This window comes from Gadus morhua, chromosome 21 (genome assembly GCF_902167405.1).
Source record: "Gadus morhua chromosome 21, gadMor3.0, whole genome shotgun sequence".
NCBI lineage: Eukaryota > Metazoa > Chordata > Actinopteri > Gadiformes > Gadidae > Gadus > Gadus morhua.
Genome location: NC_044068.1, coordinates 11,426,316 through 11,450,275, shown reverse-complemented (window position 1 = coordinate 11,450,275; position 23,960 = coordinate 11,426,316). Strand labels below are relative to the sequence as shown.

At 44.7% G+C, this 23,960-nt stretch overlaps 3 protein-coding genes across 6 annotated transcripts in view; 2 read left to right on the top strand and 1 right to left on the bottom strand.

Annotated features, from left to right (window-relative positions):
• arid1b (AT-rich interactive domain 1B) overlaps positions 1–2,226 on the top strand; it is a 38,080-nt gene extending 35,854 nt beyond the window's left edge. For all 3 annotated transcript variants that reach the window (XM_030344951.1, XM_030344950.1, XM_030344949.1), the window contains exon 21: positions 164–2,226. In XM_030344951.1, coding sequence (XP_030200811.1) covers positions 164–1,212 — 1,049 coding nt within the window. In that variant the 3' untranslated portion in view covers positions 1,213–2,226. The remainder of the gene's footprint in view (positions 1–163) is intronic.
• tmem242 (transmembrane protein 242) lies at positions 1,446–6,177 on the bottom strand. 2 transcript variants are annotated; one of them, XM_030344967.1, is made up of 4 exons: positions 6,020–6,153; positions 5,291–5,391; positions 3,178–3,315; positions 1,446–2,737 (listed from the first exon to the last, which is right to left on the bottom strand). In XM_030344967.1, the coding sequence occupies exons 1-4, from the start codon at positions 6,108–6,110 to the stop codon at positions 2,624–2,626; spliced, it is 444 nt and encodes a 147-aa protein (XP_030200827.1). In that variant the 5' UTR covers positions 6,111–6,153; the 3' UTR covers positions 1,446–2,623. The 2 variants fall into 2 exon arrangements, with proteins under 2 accessions (XP_030200827.1, XP_030200828.1); XM_030344968.1 differs by having other exon boundaries at positions 2,680–2,802; positions 6,020–6,177.
• Positions 6,178–6,498: 321 nt separating this feature from the next.
• zdhhc14 (zDHHC palmitoyltransferase 14) overlaps positions 6,499–23,960 on the top strand; it is a 23,878-nt gene continuing 6,416 nt past the window's right edge. Inside the window, exons 1-4 of the mRNA XM_030344962.1 lie at positions 6,499–7,542; positions 9,482–9,642; positions 10,937–11,092; positions 12,350–12,487. Coding sequence (XP_030200822.1) covers positions 7,289–7,542; positions 9,482–9,642; positions 10,937–11,092; positions 12,350–12,487 — 709 coding nt within the window. The 5' untranslated portion in view covers positions 6,499–7,288. The remainder of the gene's footprint in view (positions 7,543–9,481; positions 9,643–10,936; positions 11,093–12,349; positions 12,488–23,960) is intronic.

The following is a 23,960-nucleotide window of genomic DNA, read 5'->3' as shown; positions in this document are numbered from 1 at the left end:
CATAAAGAAATGTTTAATGCAGCTCACTTTCAGCCTGCTGTGTCTCATTTTTGGGGATAAATATATAATTACGTACGGGTTATTATATCATCACGCAGAGCCCCATAAATCGTGCACAGAAATGACCATGAAATGACCATGTTCCCCGTGTCTCCCCCTCCAGGCCCCTCCAGGCCGGAGGTCCGCGCCCCGCCCCGCGGGCCCCTCAGCCCCCTGGAGGACGAGGCGCGGGGCTGGGCCGAGGCGCCCCTCTCCACGGCCCAGCCCTGGCAGGACCAGCTGGCCCGCCGCTGCGTGTGCGTCTCCAACGTGCTGCGCAGCCTCTCCGTCGTCCCCGGCAACGACGCCGAGATGTCCCGCCACCCGGGTCTGGTGCTGCTGCTGGGGCGCCTGGCGCTCCTGCATCACCGCCACCCCCCCCGGAAGAGCAGCAGGAGGAGGAGGAGGCGGAGGAGGCGGAGCCAGGAGGAGGAGCCGGCCGTGGGGTGCAGTCGGGACGAGTGGTGGTGGGAGTGTCTGGGGGCGCTGCGGGAGAACACCCTGGTGACCCTGGCCAACATGTCGGGCCAGCTGGACCTGTCGCAGTACCCCGACACCGTCTGCCTGCCCGTGCTGGACGGCGTGCTGCACTGGATGGTCTGCCCCTCGGCCGAGGCCCACGACCCCTTCCCCGCCGCCGCCGCCTCCTCCCCCCTCACGCCTCGCGGCCTGGCGCTGGAGGCGCTGTGCAAGCTGAGCATCCAGGACGCCAACGTGGACCTGCTGCTGGCCACGCCCCCGCTGCGGCGCCAGGAGCGGCTGTTCGCGGCGCTGCTGCGGCTGGTGGGCGACCGCCGCAGCCCCGTGTGCCGGGAGATGGCGGTGGCGGCGCTGTCCAACCTGGCGCAGGGCGAGGCCTCGGCCGCCCGCGCCCTGGCGCTGCAGAAGGGCGCGGTCGGGACCCTGATCGGCTTCCTGGAGGACGGCGTCGCCGCGGCGCAGTACCGCCGCCACGCTCCGCCACCGGGGGGCGCCCCCCCGGAGCCCCCCAGCGTCAACATGATGTGCCGCGCGGCGAGGGCGTTGCTCGCGCTGGCGCGGCTAGGGGGCGACCGCGCGGAGTTTGTCCTGCACGAGAGCCGCCTGCTGGACGTGTCGCTGTCGGCGGCGCTGGCCCCGCCCGTGGCCGCCGTCTTGTGCGAGGTGCTGTTCAAGGTCGCCCGCTCGTCGTGACACGCGCACTGAGCATGCTCAGTAGGTGTGTGTGACGGACGCTGGACGTATATTTTTATTTAAAATAAAAGAACGATGATGTATGAAGTGTTTTTACATAAAGAATATATATAGAATATAAATATACAGCTTATTGGCTCCTTCAACAGGTTTTAATTTGGGACTTTTAAATAATTTGAATACAAAATATTTAATACTTGGTATTTTTACGTTTTGGTTGTTTTCTGTGTTTCTTGTTATTCTTTGAACCAAAGTTGGAAGGCTTTGGTTGCTGGGGGTTCGAGGCGGCTCACCTCGGGGTCTGTCTCTGTGGATGTGAACGACTTTATTTAAAAAGTGTGTATATAGAGCCGTGTTCTGGTGTGCTGTAACAGCTTGACCTTATGTCTACCGCCTACGGTGTGCAATAGTGTTTATCCAGCTTGTCTTGGATAATTCAGGGGATTGAGCAAGAGAGGTGTGTGGTTGCTAAATGTGAATAATTGTAAGATATATTTCAACTATCTTGGCCAAAAATGTTGCAGAACCGTACCAGTATAAAACCGAACATATCCTAAACAAAGTTTTGTTTTAGGTTTATTTTTCATCTTTATGCATCACTTTCAACTGTCACTTCACGACCATCAGCGTCCGGAACCCTCCCTGTAAATAAAGTTGTACATGTTTGTCTTCCTCGCTGAAGAGGCTGTGGGGTCGACACCGTAATGGAGATGGTTAACTTAAAAAAAAATAATAATAATAATGGACGTTACAACTCACAAATGTCCTTTTCTGTACATGGGATTTATCGAGACTTATCGCGACATGTGTGTGCTGTCATGAAAAATATCATTTTTTACGTAAACATTAACATGCTAGTCTTGCTGTACAGCTGAAAATTGTTAACGGTTGGCCAGGTTGCAACAATTCAACCAATGTAAAGAGAAGATGCCCGCTGTTTATTCCTTATCTTTATACACCTGTTTCACAACATGATGAAATAATAAATGTACATGGCATCTGGTTGCACTGTGACCACTGTTTGGGCTAAATCTCTCTCATAAAACTCTTAAGCAATGCATACAAGTGAAGACCCAAGTTTAGTGCATTGCCCTGTTTTAAAGTGCATTCAATCTGTTCTCAGCAACATAACGACAGGCTTAAGACACACAACCACTGTTCTTCAAAAGATGGTTCTGTCCATGAGAACTGGGTGTCAGTGTTCAGCAGACCCAGGCAGTCCCCTGGTCCAAAGTCCTCCCCATGCCCAGCGGTACGAGGAGTTCTCCGGTCAACCATAAGTCCAAGATCCACCCTAACAGAATGGTCTTACTGTGCAGGCCATAGGATGATACCTCTCAATGAAACACAACAATGGAACTTCAAAGTCTTGAGTCTGTTTTAGGGCCTCCCCAAATCAACCAGCAGCCGTTTATTTGGAGTTAAAGATGCCGTCCCAGTCCGGCTGCTCCGAACCTTCCTCTTCCTGCGGGCTCTTGGGGATGGAAGGGAAGATGGTGGCCATCTTCAATCTGAACTCTGATAGCTGAAACCAGACGAGAACTGGTAAGGAAACGGGAGGAATACATGCAGCACCAGGTGAGAGAGACGCTGTCTGGGAGTAAAAGTAAGGTAATTAACAGATAGTCCCAGTGGGAGTTGCATTCTAATTACATCACACACAAGCAAGGGGTTTGTTGTCGCCCTCTATTGGTCAGTTTGAGTACCGCGCTTAACCCCACCCAGGCATACCACTAAGTCCTTTACCCCGGTTGGTGTTTTCTGGTCACCTTCACACCGATACATTTCCCACGGTAATTAATTCAGATTACCAGCATCAAATCGGACTAAATCAACATCGCAGTATTAGGTTTACTCTGAGATGGACGACGTGTTGATCTCACTGTTGGTTTTCCTTGTGGCAATGCAAAATATTCAACACTATCGCCTAGGCAAGGGAATTCCCTCCTCTGTTCCTGTACTCACGCTGTGAACGCCCAGGGCCTTCCACACGGTGAAGCTGAGCAGGCCCACGCCGCACCAGGCGTACAGCGACCCCCAGCCCAGCGCCCTCAGGGCCAGAGATGCCCCGCTCTCTGGGACCGCCGCCGTGGGCATGACCCCCTGAGACGGGGGGGGGAGACAGGGACACAGTTAGCCGATAATAAACACACACGATGACAAATCATAGACAAATCATTCTTGACTACAGCCAATTATAAAGATACAGTAAAATGTCACAAACTCATGAGATAAGACATGAAACAGGCAGAAGTGTAATTTATAGTGGGAGTTAGAGGACTAACGCCCAAAAACTAACCTGTCTCACGACGGTCTAAACCCAGCTCACGTTCCCTATTAGTGGGTGAACAAAAAAACTAACCTGTCTCACGACGGTCTAAACCCAGCTCACGTTCCCTATTAGTGGGTGAACAAAAAAAATCTGTATATACATTCTGTGTTTAACAAGTTCTTCAGACCTATCACGTCCAGTCTTGGGGTAAGCGTGTCTGACTCTTAGGTGGAGGGTTCTGGGTTCAAACCCCCCATGACTTCAGGTCGACCTGTAGGCATCTGTGAGCGATGCCCCCGACCTCCACCCGCTCCATGACTAGACTGATGCCAGAAGGGCTCAGGTGCTTTGGATTAGAGTTTCTGCTAAATCACTAAATGGTAAATAGATTTAAAAAATGGAAAACAACCAACGGCATATTGACAATCTAAGTCTATTCCTGGAGAAGGAGATTCGGTTGCATCATTTTAATAACATAATTGGGTGTCGAGATACTGTGGTTGTTAGGGTGGATGTCTCCCAGCCGAAAGGATCCCGATATCGGCAGTCTAGCAATAGGGGTCCTTGAGCGAGAGGACTAACGCCTACCTCCTCCTGCATTGCCTATCTGAAGGACTTGAATGGCTTGAACTATCGGAATTCACTCTGAATCGCTTTGGATGGAAGTGTCTGCTAAATGAGCTGCAAGTAAATAAGAATAAATGTCATTTCCCTGCAGCATGGGAAATTCATTGTGTTTTTCTGCGAAAAGTGTTCTTTCTTGAAAGTATGCCTGTACGCGTCCGACAGGAAGCCGGCCGTTCATGGGCTGCTGCCGCCCCGCTGGTGAGCCAGGGCGACATCCTGCCGATCTCCTCCACCGCCACGACCTCATTACCACATTCACCCCACGCTGCTTATTCAATTTGTCTGACTGTGGAGCAGGGGCAGCACAACATGGGCCGTGGGACCGAAATAGAGCTGGAGACAGGGGCTGCCTTGTGCCAACACACTATAACGCAAAAACAACCAGAGTATGTGGAGCCTCGTGCATCACTGCTGATGATTAGTTCCAGAGAGGCGCTGATAAGGAGCAGGGAAATGGGAATACAGAAGGAAATATCAGGATAGTGTTGTGGTTGTCCTCCTTTAACTAACCGGTCAGTGACGCCTGACCGTGGGATATGTTTAACTGTCAGCATCACTCGAGCAAAGGTCACTTCATGCTAATGAAATAATGCATGTTTAAAGGTCCCATGACATGCCACCAGGTGTGGGTTGATTAGCCTTACAAGCTGTTTTCGAAATCTGTCCCTCATGACATCAAAGGTGGGCGTGTCCACCTAGATGTGTGACGGATAGATGAGCAACGTTCGCTACAGTCCACTGGGTAGGCTGGTAGACTGATCTATCCAGTACACATCTAGGTGGACACGCCCACCATTTCCAAAACGGCTTGTAACGCTAATCAGCCTACACCATGGCATGTCATGGGACCTTTAAAATGATAATTGACTTGAAACTGAAAAACCATCAATGCTGACTTGCTGGTTTACAGAGGATTTGGAGATCGTTCACAGAATTCTATCCATAACTCCTTTTGAGAATATCTCGCTCATGCAGATTTTTTTGTAGAAAACTTGAAATAAAAAATAAAAAGATGAATGTTGTGTTCTGATCCCAAAACTCTTCTAGCCAAGCTATACATTTTGTTTAGATACTTTTTAATATAATTTGAATTCTTTCATTGTTCTCATTTTGGATAAAAGTGCCAGATAAATGGCCAAATGTAAACAAACAACATAAAAAAAAACAGGCCAATATTACCTTACTAAACCAGCCTGGGCTTTTCTTCTTGGCGAGAGCCAACGACGAACCAAATCCTGCGATTATCCCTGCGGAGCCCACGGTACCCAGAAAGGCGGCACCTGGAGAGAGCAGAGCAGCCGGTTGGTCGAAAGTGTTCTTCAAAATAACCTTCATCAAGGCCGTTATTGGAGAATTATTTTGTTATGTTAATGGAATTAGTATGATCAATATAAAACAAAAAGTATAATTATTGGTGGTAAAATGATTGATATTTGGCTAGCTATCACACCTAAACGGATGCGACTGTTTGTAGGTTTGTGCTGCTTTCAGGTCTCTCTTGCAAAAGAGAGGAACAACCTCAATTAGACTTAATAAGAAAACGCTTAAATCTATCTTTGAGAAACTGACAACAGGAATAGTGAACTTCGGACAGTATTTACACGCCCACCCTTCTGTTCAATGGCTCCACAACAGTGAGCTGTCATTGTCACGTTATGTTACAGTGTGGATGAATAAACAGGGGTCAGAACGTTATGGATATGGTACTAAAATGGTGTTTCTTTGTAACAAGTCCCTGCAACAGAAGTTGTCTTATACATTCATATAAATAGCAGAATGGGTCAGTGCCCTTATATTAGCGGTTAGCATTGACCTCGCAAACCCTCGTGAAGGAATTTACTTAAATTAACATCGATGCGTTGTTTGCCTCATGTAAAGCTCTCAGTTGACAAAGATGCGTGCTCTTGCCTTTTAAGACCTGTAGTTTGTCTTCACTGACAGTTTCCATGGCCGTAGAGGAGATGACATTCAAACTCGCGTTTTCCTTCTCAGCTGTCATGTTTATGTGGTCCGTTACATAAAGTCTCCGTGTAGAAACAACACCAGCAGAAACATATCAGCGCAGTCAATTTTGTGCAAGTGATCCACAATCTGGTGGTGTATGGTTTCATTTAAAATATTAAACATTCAAGTTAAATCCGGTCAAATTATTTGTGTGGGTGTTTGTGTGTGTGTGTGTGTGTGTGTGTGTGTGTGTGTGTGTGTGTGTGTGTGTGTGTGTGTGTGTGTGTGTGTGTGATCGTGGGTGCGCGCGCATGCGTGTGCTTGCGTGTGTGTGGGTGCGTGCGTGCGTGCGTGTGTGTGTGTGTGTGTGTGTGTGTGTGTGTGTGTGTGTGATTACACATGTATTTATGTGTATGTGGGTGTGTGGGTGTTTATTGGCTTGCGATTATCCCATCACATCTTTCCTGTACTGGTGCACACCCCTAAAACGCTTTCGCCATCAACACGCGAACGATAAATGTGTCTGCTTCTCTGGTTTGATGAGGCGTTATCATGTGGGCCTACATTGGATTCAATTAGCATGGAGGCGTGTGTTACGAAACGCTCCCCCAGAACGCAAGCGAATGAAAGGGGCTTGTGGATGTGGAGGATGAGCATGCCACTCACACTCGTATCCTCTCGTGGAACACAAAGCACGTAACCTCGCGCGCTGCTGTTGCAGTAGCGAATGGGAATGGGACGCTCGCGCTGCATTCTCCGCCGACATCTGCTTTGTTGACTGAATTGTCTCGGCTCACGCCTCGTTCTGCGCGTCTGATGAACTGTCTCGTGTGTCGGTGCCTGCGGCGGGCTTGACGCTCCGGATAACAAAAACGTTAGGAGGCTGAAGGACGATCTTCGGTCGTCGGGTTCTCATTCTGGCTCCGGTGGTTCACCGGTCTTTTGTTTTTTTGTGAAGAGCGCACGTCTTACGAAGACCACAAGTTAAGACCACAACAAAGTCGCTGAACCCAAATAAAATGGAAGGATATTCTAAGCAGACCTATATCTTAGGCTATCGACCAATTCCTGACGGAACCACCACCGATGAACGTTGACATGGGAATAACCGCCGTCCGATCAAATTTGAGTTTAAACAAACGGATACAAAAGAAACGGGGTGGGAAAATTTAATTCGTTTTTTTATGTTAATTTGCTTTAATTGCGCGGAACGGATATCAGGAACGACAACATATGTCGCCGATGCATCTCGCGGTGGAGCAGGAGCCCGTGCGGGAATGCCAGTACAATCAGATATGCACGCGCAACTCGTCGCCCGCGGAGGGTTCGCTCGCGAGGAAGGGGGGTCACCGCAGGAAGTGGCAGGTCTTTCAGGGCAGGAATAAATTCTACTGTAACGGCAGGATCATGATGGCGAGGCAATCCGGCGTGTTTTACCTAACGCTGGTGCTCATCCTGATGACCAGCGGACTTTTCTTCACGTTCGAGTGAGTAGCCACGAGAGAAGGGAGTGCACGCGATCGTAAACAGTGCGCTGTCGTGCACTCAAAACGTGAGCTCACCGTTTACGATCAGCGTAGACTGAAATATCCCATCTATAATCACTTTATTTTAAACACACACACGCACACACACACACACACACACACACACACACACACACACACACACACACACACACACACACACAGATGCACACACATGCAGTCCCCACCTGACTCTGGGATGGGTTTCGGTCGGAGCGACAAAACAATCATAAACAGATTAAACTATTATCACACACACACACACACACAGTTTATCTCCTCGCCTCAGTGTTGGCAGGGTTAGACTGATCACATGTCTTTGCATATCTTATTGGTCCATCCAAAAGCTTTAGATATCCTAAAACCAAAAGAATTAACACAGATTATGGGTATAGGACGTTAATCGACATATGTTTGTAGTGGACACTGACCAACCTACAAAACCTACAAATCCTAATTACCTCCAAGCATTGGAAAACACTTCCTTTGCAATTTGTTTGCATTTATGTCCGAGTTTTCATCGGAATATGTGTATTCCATCCGAAGCCTGGCTCACTCAAATCCCAAACCCAAATCCAACTTCACGGTTATATGAAGACCTGGTCTGACCTATCAGTCGCCTACAGCTTCCCTTTAATACACACCACCACAGCCTATAATTAAACAAGTAAGTTTTAAATAAGTGTGTTTCATCCTCCCCCACACCACATTCCACAGCACGACTTCCAAACCACCCCGGTGTTCCGGTTTCCTAGGTAACCTCCTTCCTGCCAAGGTGGTGGTGGAACAGCTTGCATCCCCGTGGCAACCGGCGGACCACACCGCCCAGAAGAAGAGACTATGGTTGTTGTTGTTGTTGTTCTGCCCGTGCAGGGTTCCTCCGCTCAGCACATACCAGGGGTGGCCTGGTGTGTGTGGATATGAGTTACCCTGCGAGACTGTCTCGGCGCTGTACCGAGGGCTCTGTTGGCTCGCTGAGCGAGAAGAGGCGTAGTCGTTGTCAAACTGAATGCTCCTCACGGAGAAACTGGTCTGCCGTAGTCCGCCGTCCTGGCAACCAAGCTATCCTAGTTTGAACCCTAGTCCACTTCTAGGAACCGTGGTGCCGACTGGTCATTCCCTTAGAAACCCTCTATCCACAAGGTGCCAGGGTATCTTACCCTACTTATACTGTTGGTTCCTTTCCCCCATACATAGACAGGTGGTTGTTGATTCAGTGTCCTTGATGCACAGTGGGTTGTTAGTTCCATGCCTCCTATTCACAGGGCGGTGTGAGCTCCTTGACCATATGTCTATTGCCTACCGTTCAATGCTCAATGTTTTCTATTTACAGGAGGTTGTTGGTTCTGTACCCCCATATACAGACAGGTTGTTGTTGGCTCAGTGCCCCTGAACATAGTTGGTGTTTGGTGCCATACCAGACAGATGGTTTTGTGTTTTCTTGTCATTTATCATACAAAGGTCTGTGTCCTGTACGGACAGATGGTTTTTGATTCCATGCCCTTTTCAAATACTGTAAGGCAGGCCGTTTGATTTCAAAATCGAACAGATGGTCTCAGGTTCAATGACCCAAAGACCATCCTGCTGTCAGATTCATCTTGATTTCATGTTCTATATTTGCGGCAGGTTTTCAGCTCTCAACCCCCTCCACACAGACGAGTACTCTCTGTTCAGAAAGGGTCGTTTGTTCCACAATCCAGATGTGTTGTTCTTATTCCATCCCCCTTTTCAGTGGACAGCTCTATATTTCCATGGGTGTTGGATCCACTCCCCCTCTGCGGCCAGCTGTGTTTCCTCTGCTCCCAGGGCTCCGGCCCCCGTCGCCCCTCACAGCCACAGGGTCGTTTGTTCTCGGCCCCTCACACATCTCACTGCTTGTTTTCGCCCTGCTGTCCCGCAGCTGTCCCTTCCTGGCGTCGAACCTCAGCCCGGCGGTCCCAGCGGTGGGGGGGCTGCTGTTCTTCTTCGTGATGGGCATGCTGCTCCGGGCCAGCTTCAGCGACCCGGGGGTCCTGCCCCGCGCGACCCCCGACGAGGCCGCCGACCTGGAGCGACAGATCGGTAACTACAGTCCACGGTTTAACCTGTACCGGGTGGTTAGTGGGACACGCACACTGTGTTACTGGTTACAGTCACTGGTTTAACCTGTACCGGGTGGTTAGTGGGACACGCACACTGTGTTACTGGTTACAGTCCACGGTTTAAACTGTACTGGGTGGTTACTGGTTACAGTCCACGGTTCAAACTGTACTGGGTGGTTACTGGGGACAGTCCACGGTTCAAACTGTACTGGGTGGTTACTGGTTACAGTCCACGGTTCAAACTGTACTGGGTGGTTAGTGGGAACACGCACACTGTACTGGTTACACTCCACGGTTTAAACAACACGTCTCCACAACGCAAGGGGGTTTACGGACCTGTTACGTCCTTGCGGACCCGCCTTGCGTCCACCGCAAGGGCCTGACGTGCGCCTCCCAGAAATTGTGTTCTCGGGTCGAGGCGACGCAGCAGCAAGGGCTGTGATTGGCCCGCTAACTAAAACCCGATGCAGAACCAAAACAGGTCACGACTGTGTCAAAGCGTCAAAGCGTCGACGTGGAAACATAATCAGCCCTTTACTGGTTATTCTCTAGTCCTGGCGCATTGCTTTATCTAGGGAGACGTAACAGTGTTTCTGGAGATAGCCGTCATTACAGGGCAGGTAGGGATTAAGCGTTTTGCTCAAGGTTACAGGTCAGGGAAGGCTCTGATTACAGGTTTGGCTACAGGTTAGGCTACAAATAGGGGGGGATGAATCCAGATTGAATCCAGTGCCTTTCGGTTGGGAGTCCAACACCCAACCCATGACGCATTACGCACAGCCGTCTTGAGTGATGTGCAACAACATTATGAAACAATGAAAAACAAGTTACTCCTTGAGATGTCATCTTTATTGATGTTATTAGTCACAGAGGCATGTGACATTTCACATTTCTATTCCCAAAGCCTGTTTTGTGACCCATATCTTCTCCCTGAGGGTAGGTGATAGAAAGTCCTAGCTTCTCTCCTCCACCCTGTGGCTGAGTCACTGTCTGCTCTCCAAGATCAACCAAGAGGCTTTAAGGGGAACCAGAACACGCCATGTCTACCTAAATGTCATTGTTATCGATGACAGTAACACACATAACCCACAAGAACCACTTCATGAAACCGAATCACTTATGAGGCAGATTGAGCCATTACTTTTAATTGTGAGTATATTTTATGTTAGTAGTAGTAGTAATGTAATAACCCTTGCTGTTATTATATCATCATCACACTATAATGAATCACATCGCCTAACCGTCTTTTAACCTTTTGACCTTTGACCTCCCAGACACCAGCTGTCCCAGCGGGCCGGGCTACCGGACGCCCCCCAGGACCCGAGAGGTCCAGATCAACGGCCAGACGGTCAAGCTCAAGTACTGCTTCACCTGCAAGATCTTCAGACCGCCCCGAACCTCCCACTGCAGCCTCTGTGACAACTGTGTGGGTCAGTACCAGGACCAGGACCAGTAGTACCAGGACCAGTTCCAATAGTACCAGGACCAGGACCAGTAGTACCAGGACCAGTTCCAATAGGAACAGGACCAATAGTACCAGGACCAGTAGTACCAGGACCAGTTCCAATAGTACCAGGACCAGGACCAGTAGTACCAGGACCAGTTCCAATAGGACCAGGACCAATAGGACCAGGACCAGTAGCACCAGGACCAGGACCAGTAGTACCAGGACCAGTTCCAATAGTACCAGGACCAGGACCAGTAGTACCAGGACCAGTTCCAATAGGACCAGGACCAATAGGACCAGGACCAGTAGTACCAGGACCAGGACCAGTAGTACCAGGACCAGTTCCAATAGGACCAGGACCAGGACCAATAGTACCAGGACCAGGACCAGTTCCAATAGTACCAGGACCAGTTCCAATAGTAATAGGACCAGGACCAGTTCCAACAGTACCAGGACCAGTTCCAACAGTACCAGGACCAGTTCCAATAGTACCAGGACCAGTTCCAATAGTAACAGGACTCCAATGGTACCAGTACTAGGAAAAGTACCTCTGTGTACTATTCCGTACTATTGAGTCACTTTATCAGAAGCGACTTACAGTGAACCTGTTTTGAGATGCATGTGAGGAGCAGATAGGCGTAGGAGTAGCAGGGCATCTCACTCCAGGAGACCAACCGGGAGACAAGGTACAGGTAGTTTGACGTAAAGGAAAAACATAACAGAAAAATCGATATACAGTAGCAAAGAAAGGATGCAAAAGTATATAACTGATGAAATGAGGATTCCTTGTAGGAGACCAACCGCAAAGTATTTGATTTAATGGAGCATGATCGTGGGAAGAAGCCCTGTAATCATTAAACAAGTGTCTTCATGAGATGACGAGTGACTTTCATAGTCACTGTATAGGAACAACCATCCCAGGATCCAGAGAAACGCCAGCCAAAGAAGGGTTCTCATGGTCAATGACAATTGACAATGCACATGTTGGCCACAGTGGTGATAACAAATTCAAACTAAGACGACACCTTTCAATGGGAGAGCAGGAGGGACTTACCTCTAGGTGCCAGGATATTTATACAAAGTGTGGTAAACTAGTAATTATGTCGGTTATATCATTTGTGTTATTGTTAGGATGCATTTTTCAATTATGTTAACGCACTTATCTTTCTCTCTCTCTCTCTCTCTCTCTCTCTCTCTCTCTCTCTTCCCCCCCCCCCCCCCCCCCCCCCCTCCTCCCCAGAGCGTTTCGACCACCACTGTCCCTGGGTGGGGAACTGTGTGGGGAGGAGGAATTACCGCTACTTCTACCTCTTCATCGTCTCCCTCTCCTGCCTCACCCTCTTCATCTTCTCCTTCGTCGTCACCCATGTCATCCTCAGTGAGTAAACACCTGCTGGTCTCGTGATCTTACCTTAACTCCCACAAACCAACGTGTGCCTCTGAAGGAGCGTGCCAACTGCAACGACACACACCAACAGACATCAACTCAACCCAACACATACCAACACATTCCACACACCATCACACATCAACTCAACCCAACACATACCAACACATTCCACACACCAACAAACATCAACTCAACCCAACACATACCAACACCTTCCAACCAAGAACACGCATCAACACACACCAACAATCACTAATACACCAACACACAACTAACTCATGGCAACATCGGCCGGTGTGGCAGAGTTTTACTATTTGTGTTTGGCGTTGGTAAGAGTTTGGGTAACTTGGGCCACTATTACATAGTGGGGTGTTGGTGTATGTTGAGGCATTGTATCAGCACTTTACAAGAGCAGTAGGCAATATTTAGAGGAAATTCAACTGACTTCCCCCTCCTTACATTGGTGTGTTCAGAGAGAAGGTCAAAGGTCAACCATCCTCAAAGCACCTAGTGAGGAGACAATCAGTCATTGCTTAGAATATTTCAGGGCTAGAGTGTGTCTGGCTCTGAAGGAGGGGTACCGGATTTGGTAGATAGGACCTAGGGAATACTCTCACTCTCTTTCTATCGGTTACCTCTCGTTCTCTCTCCAACTCTCTATCTCTCCTGCTCACTATGTGTGTGTCATACTCTTCATCAGAAGTCATCTAGTTTTTAAATATTTTTAATATTTTATTGCATGAATTAAAAGTGTGATATATTCTGTATGCTCTTTTGGGATACGGGACATCCATTATATTCCACACAATTGCTCCTGGCTAAAAGACAAGTCAGGTAATATCAAGTTTATTTATTCAGCACTTTATCAGAGCTACAGTCTCAAAGGGCTTGTCCAAGATTAATTTCCACCAGGGTCATGTGTCTGTATGAGGGCATTCCTTGCCAGGCACAGATTTACTGCCGTCTCCCTGACTCAGTCGCCTACCCACGTCTCGCCACTGCCACACAAAGTCACCCTTAATCCTCCTCCTCCACGTCCTCTTTCTCCTCCTCCCTCTCCCCCTCCTCCTTCTTCTCGTCCCTGTTCTCCTCCTCCCTCTCCCCCTCCTCCTTCTTCTCGTCTCTGTCCTCCTCCTCCCTCTCCGTCTTCTTCCTCCTCGTCCATGTCTTCCTCCTCCACCTCCCTCTCTCCCTCCTTCTCCTCCTCCCTGTCTCCCTCTTCCTCCCCCTACTTCTTCTTCTCCCTCTCCCCCTCCTCCCTCTCCATGTCTTCTTCCTCCTCGTCCCTGTCTTCCTTTTCCTCCTCCTCCTCCTCCCTTACCTCCTCACCCTCCCTGTCTCCTACCTCCTCCTCCTTATCTGTTAATGGAAGTCATGAAGCTCTTCCATCAATCACCCTCCACTCCTTCTGTACTCGTCTTCCATCCGCTTCAGATCCCGCCCCTATCCCCCTCTGAAAGAGCCAATCAGAGAGCCGCTGACTTGTCTCTTCTGGTCTAAGTGTGTGTGTGTGTGTGTGTGTGCGTGTATGTTTGGCGGTGTGTGTTTGTGTGTGTGCGTGTATGTGTGTGTGTGTGTCTGTGTGTGTTTGTATCGTCCGCTATTTCTACCGTTGATCGATCGATCAAGCAAATCAATCTTGGAAAAAGATTGACCACTTTGTCCTGAGGGATACAAAAGGAGCACTAAATCCTACCCTGCTTGCCTTTATCTTGTTCAAGAGCTCTCTTCTAGGGGGATTTACATTGAATTCAGATCCATTTCATTAAGGATCGGGCATCTCGTCAAGGATGCCTATATACACTTGATATGAAATGGCTGGAGATAAAATATAGGCCTTCCTAGACCTTCAAAGGAATTTAAAGGGATACGCAGAGGTATATGAAAATTTGCCTGTTTTACCCAGATTGAGACGATTTGTTTGATCCCAAATTCATCATTGTGCGTGCAGAAGGGGAATTCCCCGGGTTAGCATTTGCTTTCGACAGCCGCAACTATTGATTTGCAGAGTTAGTATCCTTGCTCTATATTACTTGAAACAAACATCAGCAGGAGTTGAACAGTGGTGCAGTGGAGAGCACTGTTGGATAGCACTCTGGAGACCAGGGTTCAATTCCTGTTTAATGTCTGTTAATTAACTAAAGGGTAAGTCTAGTAATGATATTTCTATTGAACTGATTGATATAGCCTTCGACCACAATATGATCACAACCTCCATGGGGAAGTGGAGAGAGCAGTTGGCTGACACTCCTGAGACCGGGGTTCAAGTCCAACTAATGTTCTCTAATGTTATTTTCTATATCATGTGAGTTGTAAAGTCAAGTCTAACCGCCATCAACAAAATCGTCAAATCATCAAAACTCAGACGCAGGTTCGAGTCCCAGCTCACAGGGATTCAGAATTTGCTCATCCTTTCCTGCTGAGCCTAGATTCTGTTCACCGCTTAGACCCAGGGTTTAAGACCCCTGATGGAATAAGTACCTTAATGGATACCTCTTATTTCTAGATTGTGTGAATTGTAAAGTCAAGTATAACCTCCAAAACATCATGATCGTCTTGGTGGTGTGGCGGTAAGGGCTGTGGGTTAACACTCAGGTGCGAGACCCCGCACGCACGGTAAATAAGAAGCTGACCTTCATGATGAGCTTTCAGACACTATGTAGGTTCACGTTCACTGCTCAGAACCAGGTTTCAAGAGGTACCTTAATGCAGCCAATGACACTAACGGTTGCCCGCTTGCCCGGGGCAAGCATGTCATTTTTCTTTGGTCGTCATGAAAAAACCCATAAGGGGTAACATTGTTGTTTTTTATTGGTCGTCATGATAAAAACATAAGGGGTAACACTGTTGTTTTTTATTGGTCGTCATGAAAAAAAACATAATGGGTACCACTGTTGTTTTTTATTGGTTGTCATGAAAAAAAACATAATGGGTACCACTGTTGTCTTTGTCAAATAAAATATAATAAAACTGTCGTTTTCTATTGGTCGTCATGAAAAAAGACATAGGGGAAATAATATAAATACACATATACATTTTAATGTCATGTATATCCTCTTTATTGATGATTGATTGTTATGTATTGTCTTCGCCTCAGTGGTGCAGTGGAGTGCACTCTGCCTAACCCACTGGAGACCGTGGCTCATTATCTATGGAAAACACAATATCTTTAATTTTAAACGTAATGCTATCATGTCTATTGCACAAATATAAAGGGCAACACTGTTGTCTTTGACAGATAAAATATAAGGGGTATTGTCATATATAACCTTAGACATATTTAATATACAAATCTCAGTGGGAAATGGAGAGAGCTGTGAGCTAACCCCCGGAGACCGGGGTTCAGGTCCGGTTGATGTCATCTGTTGGAAGACTCTTATCTCTATTTCATGTGAATTATAAAGTGAAGTATTACCTTTGTGATGACGTTATCCAGTGTCTCGATGGTGCATTGTTAAGTTCGGAGTTTAACACTCTAAACAGCTCATGTTCGGATCCCCGCAAAAACGTCGACCGGGGTGCCACTGTTGTTATTTATTGGTCAACATGGCAAAACATGAGGGTTAACTCTGTCGTTTTTCATCGGCCGTCATGAAATAAATATAAGGGGTAACACTGTCGATATTTATCAAATAAAACATGAGGGGTAACACTGTTGTTTTTTATAGGGAGTCATGAAAAAAAACATAAGGGGTAACACTGTTGTTTTTCTTTGGTCATGAAAAAAAACACAAGGGGTAACACTGTCGATTTTATCAAATGAAACATGAGGGGTAACACTGTTGTTTTTTATAGGGAGTCATGAAAAAAAACATAAGGGGTAACACTGTTGTTTTTTATTGGTCGTCATGAAAAAAAACATAAGGGGTAACACTGTTGTTTTTTATTGGTCGTCATGAAAAAAAACATAAGGGGCAACAATGTTGTTTTTTATTGGTCGTCATGAAAAAAAACCTAAGGGGTAACACTGTCGTTTTTTATTGGTCATCATGAAAAAAAATATAAAGGGCAACACTGTTGTCTTTGACAAATAAAATATAAGGGGTATTGTCATATATAACCTCAGACATATTTAATATATTAAGCTCTGTGGGAAATGGAGTGAGCTGTGAGCTAACCCCCTGGAGACCGGGGTTCAAGTCCGGTTGATGTCATCTGTTGGAAGACTCTTATCTCTATTTCATGTGAATTATAAAGTCAAGTATAACCTTTGTGAACACTTTATCCGTCTTTATGTGTCTCGATGGTGCATTGTTATGTTCGGAGTTTAACACTCTAAACAGCTCATGTTCGGATCCCCGCAAAAACGTTGACAGGGGTGCCACTGTTGTTATTTATTGGTCAACATGGAAAAAACATGAGGGTAAACTCTGTCGTTTTTTATCGGCCGTCATGAAATAAATATAAGAGGTAACACTGTCGATATTTATCAAATAAAACATAGGGGGTGACACTGTTGTTTTTCTTTGGTCATGAAAAAAAACACAAGGGGTAACACTGTCGTTTTTATCAAATGAAACATGAGGGGTAACACTGTCGTTTTTATCAAATGAAACGTTTTTCTTTGGTCATCATGAAAAAAACCATAAGGGGTAACACTGTTGTTTTTTATAGGGAGTCATGAAAAAAAACATAAGGGGTAACACTGTTGTTTTTTATTGGTCGTCATGAAAAAAAACATAAGGGGTAACACTGTTGTTTTTTATTGGTCGTCATGAAAAAAAACATAAGGGGTAACACTGTTGTTTTTTATTGGTCGTCATGAAAAAAAAAAAGGGGTAACACTGTTGTTTTTTATTGGTCGTCATGAAAAAAAACATAAGGGGTAACACTGTTGTTTTTTATTGGTCGTCATGAAAAAAAACATAATGGGTAACACTGTCGTTTTTTATTGGTCATCATGAAAAAATCATAGGGCAACCCTGTTGTCTTTGACAAATAAAATATAAGGGGTATTGTCATATATAACCTCAGACTTATTTATTATACAAAGCTCTGTGGGAAATGGAGAGAGCTGTGAGCTAACCCCCTGGAGACCGTGGTTCAAGTCCGGTTGATGTCATCTGTTGGAAGACTCTTATCTCTATTTCATGTGAATTATAAAGTCAAGTATAACCTTTGTGAACACTTTATCCAGTGTCTCGATGGTGCATTGTTAAGTTCGGAGTTTAACACTTTAAACAGCTCATGTTCGGATCCCCGCAAAAACTTTGACAGTGGTGCCACTGTTGTTATTTATTGTCAACATGGAAAAAACATGAGGGTTAACCCTGTCGTTTTTTATCGGCTGTCATGAAATAAATATAAGAGGTAACACTGTCGATATTTATCAAATAAAACATAGGGGGTGACACTGTTGTTTTTCTTTGGTCATGAAAAAAAAACACAAGGGGTAACACTGTCGTTTTTATCAAATGAAACATGAGGGGTAACACTGTCGTTTTTTATCGGTCGTCATGAAAAAAACATAAGGGGTAACACTGTCGACATTTATCAATTAAAACATAGGGGGTAACACTGTCGTTTTTATCAAATGAAACCTAAAGGGTAACACTGGCATCGTTGTTTTTCTTCGGTCATCATGAAAAAAATCATAAGGGGTAACAATGTTGTTTTTTATTGGTCGTCATGAAAAAAAACATAAGGGGTAACACTGTCGTTTTTTATTGGTTATCATGAAAAAACCATAAGGGGTAACACTGTTGTTTTTTATTGGTCATCATGAAAAAAAAAAAATGTATAAAAATATAAAGGGCAACACTGTTGTCTTTGACAGATAAAATATAAGGGGTATTGTCATATATAACCTCAGACATATTTATTATACAAAACTCTGTGGGAAATGGAGAGAGCTGTGAGCTAACCCCCTGGAGACCGGGGTTCAAGTCCGGTTGATGTCATCTGTTGGAAGACTCTTATCTCTATTCCATGTGAATTATAAAGTCAAATATAACCTTTGTGAACACTTTATCCAGTGTCTCGATGGTGCATTGTTAAGTTCGGAGTTTAACACTTTAAACAGCTCATGTTCGGATCCCCGCAAAAACGTTGACAGTGGTGCCACTGTTGTTATTTATTGGTCAACATGGAAAAAACATGAGGGTTAACTCTGTCGTTTTTTATCGGCCGTCATGAAATAAATATAAGGGGTAACACTGTCGATATTTATCAAATAAAACATAGGGGGTGACACTGTTGTTTTTCTTTGGTCATGAAAAAAAACACAAGGGGTAACACTGTCGTTTTTATCAAATGAAACATGAATGAAACACTATCGTTTTTTATCGGTCGTCATGAAAAAAAACATAAGGGGTAACACTGTTGTTTTTTATTGGTCGTCATGACAAAAAACATAAGGGGTAACACTGTCGTTTTTTATCGGCCGTCATGAAAAAAACATAAGGGGTAACACTGTTGATATTTATCAATTAAAACATAGGGGGTAACACTGTCGTTTTTATCAAATGAAACATGAGGGGTGACACTGTTGTTTTTTATCGGTCGTCATGAAAAAAAACATAAGGGGTAACACTGTGTTGATATTTATCAATTAAAACATAGGGGGTAACAATGTCGTTTTTATCAAATGAAACATGAGGGGTGACACTGTTGTTTTTTATCGGTCGTCATGAAAAAAAACATAAGGGGTAACACTGTTGTTTTTTATTGGTCGTCATGACAAAAAACATAAGGGGTAACACTTTTGTTTTTCCATTGGTCGTCATGAAAAAAAACACAAGGGGTAACACTGTCGTTTTTATCGAATGAAACATGAGGGATAACACTGTTGTTTTTATCAAATGAAACATAAGGGGTAACACTGTCGTTTTTTATCGGTCGTCATGAAAAAAACATAAGGGGTAACACTGTTGATATTTATCAATTAAAACATAGGGGGTAACACTGTCGTTTTTATCAAATGAAACATGAGGGGTGACACTGTCATTATTGGTCGTCATGAAAAAAAACATAAGGGGTAACAGTTGTTTTTTATTGGTCGTCATGAAAAAAAACATAAGGGGTAACACTGTTGTCTTTGTCAAATAAAATATAAGTGGTAACATATTTAAAAAAAAAAAAAAAAATCGTCCTCGTCAAATAAAATATTTTCATCAGTCATCATGACAAAAAAACATAAGGGGTAACACTGTCGTTTTTATCAAATGAAACGTAAAGGGTAACACTGGCATCGTTTTTTATCTGTCGTCATGAAAAACCCATAAGGGGTAACACTGTCGAAATGTATCGAATAAAACATAGGGGGTAATTGTAATTAAACATTAAAACACCTGCGGCTTATATATGTACACATAATTCAATTTATCTGCTGCGGCTTATACTCGGGTGCGCCTTATAGTGCGGAAAATACGGCATAAATTACATGAAAGCTGAGCCTCCACTTATTCCAACAGTCCAAACCATATCATTCTGTACTAAAAATCGCAAATTACAACTTAATAAGAAATGTCCCCTTTTCTTTTAACAACCAAAAATGAAGTATTACCTTTGTGATCTTTGTCCACAAAGTTGATTCTGATCGAATAAAACCAACATAAACAGTTTATCCAGTGTCTGGGCCAAATTTTGCAACTAAACATGGTGTTTTCAATCAATGAATAAGAGAAGGTTTCTTAGGAAATAGGTAAATTGCCTTTAATCAGAAAACATTCTTCAGCGCAATCTAGTGGCCATATATTTATTTGCGAGTGTTAGGCTTGTATTGGTGCATTCGATTATATTTGCCCCGAACTTCAAATAGAGGTGTCAAGTGTCAAAATTGTAAGATATCTACCTTTATTTGTGTCTCATAGTAAGACAGCGCTCCCAACTGATGACGACCAACTGATAATTATTTCAGGTGGAAATGTTATCTTCCACTTATGCTGTGTTCCATGGCTTTATTCACCTTAACCAAGTATTATCCATATTGAATATTTCACTTGCACACCAATCTTTCTTTTGGCACAAAGATGACATTATTGCCCTTGCAGTTGTGGAGATATACTCTATTTACTTTGGGTATGTTGTTTCCTGAAAAAAACTTTTCCCCTGATATCGAAAATGGTATAGAATATCGATATTTTTCCAGGTATAGTGTCAATGTCAGAAAATCCAGTGTCGTGACTGACAACACTACTAGAAACATGATTGTGATTATTCAGTTAGAGCTACAAGAAACTTGAAAGTTAAAAAAGACATATCTTTGCTACTACCTCTGACATTTAGTTATGCACATTTGCATAAAATCATGCAGGTCTACATATATCTTGGCGATAGCTTTAATAGGTTGCAATGGTGGACTGAAATCACTTCACGGCACGATGTGACTGCTCGATAAATAGGTAAACAAAGAGAAGTTTGTTATTTTTTAAACAAAACATGTGTGGAAGCTAACATTCAGCTTCAGTCTGAGCTAGGATGATTTTTCTGAGCCCCCCCAAAACCAGGCCGGGTGCCTGGCAAAAAGATGCCCGTTCACGATTCTGATTATAATTTGGGCAAGTGAACATTACATTCGGGCAAGTTGAACCTGACCTTTACTTGCCCGATGGGCAAGTGCTTTTGAAACCTTAGTGTCAACGCTAGCTTAATGGATACATCTTATTTCTCTATCATGTGAATGGTAATGTCAAGTATAACCTCCAAACATGCTCTGGTTAGCGTCTTGGTGGTGAAGCGGTCAGGGCTGTTGGTTAACGCTCTGTAGACTAAGGTTTGAGTCCCCACTCACACGGCCACCAAGAAGGGAGTACCCCCAAAAGGTCCCCAACGTGGCAGAACCCCCCCATCCCCCCCTTCAGAGGGGCTGGGGGGGGGGGGGGTGTTAGGACTAAAAGGGTCTTGCTACTTTTTTGTACATTGAACATTAATTTAGTTACTCTATGACTACTATTAAGCAATCAATGCTGCCATGTAGCGTTTCTAACGAATCCATAAAACCAGTTTTGAAATCATCCCCCTGTGATGAGGCTGCAGATTTTTCTGCAACATTTTCTTTGCAAAGTAGCAGTTGAAACTCTCGTGAACACCGGCTTGTGGACTACCACTTCCACTTTGTTTCTTCCTCCGGTGAATACAATAGGGGATAAATAAAAGAAAGCAATTAGGTCAGGTATATACCAGTCAGTGTGACGAAGCAAACCATAGCAGCCTTAGAGCCAGCGAGATGGATGTAGTTAGTGGAATCTAATAGAAGGGTGTTAACCTGCATTATGTAGGCTGATTATTATCAGCAACCTCTCTAATGACTTGAGTTGTGGCTGCACCATTTTCAGATGACAAAAGGTTTATCAGAACAAATGAAAATGCTTTATCGTGAACAACTCACTGTATGGATCGACTTGTAGATCGGCGCATTATTCTTGAAAACTTTCTAGTTCTGAAATTGTAGATTCTTGTTTAATAGAGTTATTAGCTCTAGTGGAAAAGTTACATAGTGCAGGTTTAACCATTTCAATATTTGGGCGCACCGACTACAAATCCTGAGCCCTGTGATTATTAATGACTATTTCTATATCAGATCATTGTAAATATCAACAGGAGCTTCTGGGGTATGGGGCAACAATTATGATTAGGTATTTGGTTAGGCTCTGACACTCCCCACTATATGTTTAAGTCCTTATCAAGCCATGACTACAGTTAAGTTGCTAGTTGCTGAAGTGTACTATAGTTTGAGTTTTGGGCCCCGTTCACACAAAGCCGAAATGGGCGAAACCGTTACGGTTTCGATCTATCCGGTTTCGAAGTATCTCCGTAAAGACGAAGCCAAGCGAAACCGGGTAGATCTGTAGAAACGCTGTAGTACACATTCCAGGCCCATAAGGGGCGCTGCTTCTGGTACTGAAATCCAGAAGAAATTAAATAATAAGAAGAGGCGAGCATGCGCATAAAGGCTGCCCTTATGCGCATGCATCCTCCTAGCCATTGGCTAGGAGGTCGAGGGGTGGGGCGATGACGTCATGGTTTGCGGTTTCAGTCGGTTTCAGGCATACACACGAATCCAAAACGAAACCGGGTAGATTTGAAACCACCTCCGAGGGTGGTTTCAGAAGTTTACGGTTTCGGTCAGCGGATTCGCCGGCTTCGTGTGTACGGAAGGCCGAACCGTACAAGACCTTTGCCATTTCGCCATGAAATCGGCTTTGTGTGAACAGGCCCTTAATTGGGTTGTTCAAGTAATAGTTTGACGACTTCTGTTGCATATTCTTGATTTGGGGGGAAGGGGTGTTATTGGAATTTAATTATGATTATCCGACACGCCCAGTGCTTCCATGCCATTGGTTAGCCGTACATCTCATGCCAATGACTTCATTTTTAATAGGTGTGGGTTTTAAAATTTCATTTTGATGGGTCTGGAATAGGCAGTGACGTTTCTACATGTGAAAAACAGATGGGGCTAGGCTAACATTTTTTATTCTTTTAAATGACAAACCAGTGTTCGTGACGACACGTTTATTTTCACATTCGTTGCGATCTTTGTAGACGTTGACTCCGCCTGCTCCTGGCTATCCTGCACAACAAAGGACTGAATGTTCATCTGACCTGTGAAGGGCATTCATACGCTAAACAGCGTCAAAACTGCCGAAATCATTCAACAAAAATGGTAGACCCCTTCACTTTTGTTAGTGTTTCTACTGGCTTTTCAGGCATACAGACATCCATCCAAACAAATTATGGAACATTTTAATTTTGTTTGAATTCATTTTTGGAAGAAGTTACAGCCCTAATATATTACAAATAAAAATGGTATTTTTCCTAAAAAAGTAGTATTTCAAAATAGAGATTGAGCTTCCTTCATTGGTCTTACTTAGTCAAGTGTCCCACCATGCTGTTTGTAGCCCTGGCTTGGTGTTTCCCATTCTCTATTCAGCCCTCCACCCACTGGGGCCATCACAACCATTACAAATAAAAATATACTTTAACACTATTCAGTATGCTGGGCTTTTTGTTTGTGTGACTGTTCTCCATGTATCAGATATATATATATTCAATTAATAAAGTACATTAGTGCAGCTTTTAATCTTTCAAACATTGCAAGAATGAAAGAATAGTTTTTAGAAGTTTTTAAACTAAGCTTCCGTAAACCTCAGAATAAAATTATACTACTGCAAACATCTGTAAGAGCTAATATAAAAGCCCAATATCATTTTACCATGGAGTACACCTCCCATAGGCCTAAGCAGTGTCCTGGAGGAAAAATCAAAGAAAATAGCTGTGAAAGAAAAGATTCAGAATGGCCTGTCTTGGTTTAAAGCCCACTCCACTCGCTACCACGACAAGGCGCAGGCCAGCCGTGGGAACATATATGACTGGAAAAACATAAATAGACTGAAGAACACAAGACATAAGGCGTTTTACCTCTAATTTTTCCTCCAGACTAAGGGTCTCAAATCTGTGCTCCGATAGATGATCTGCCACATTCATGGTGTCGATTCGTTTTCGTTTGAGTGCCTCCGGCATG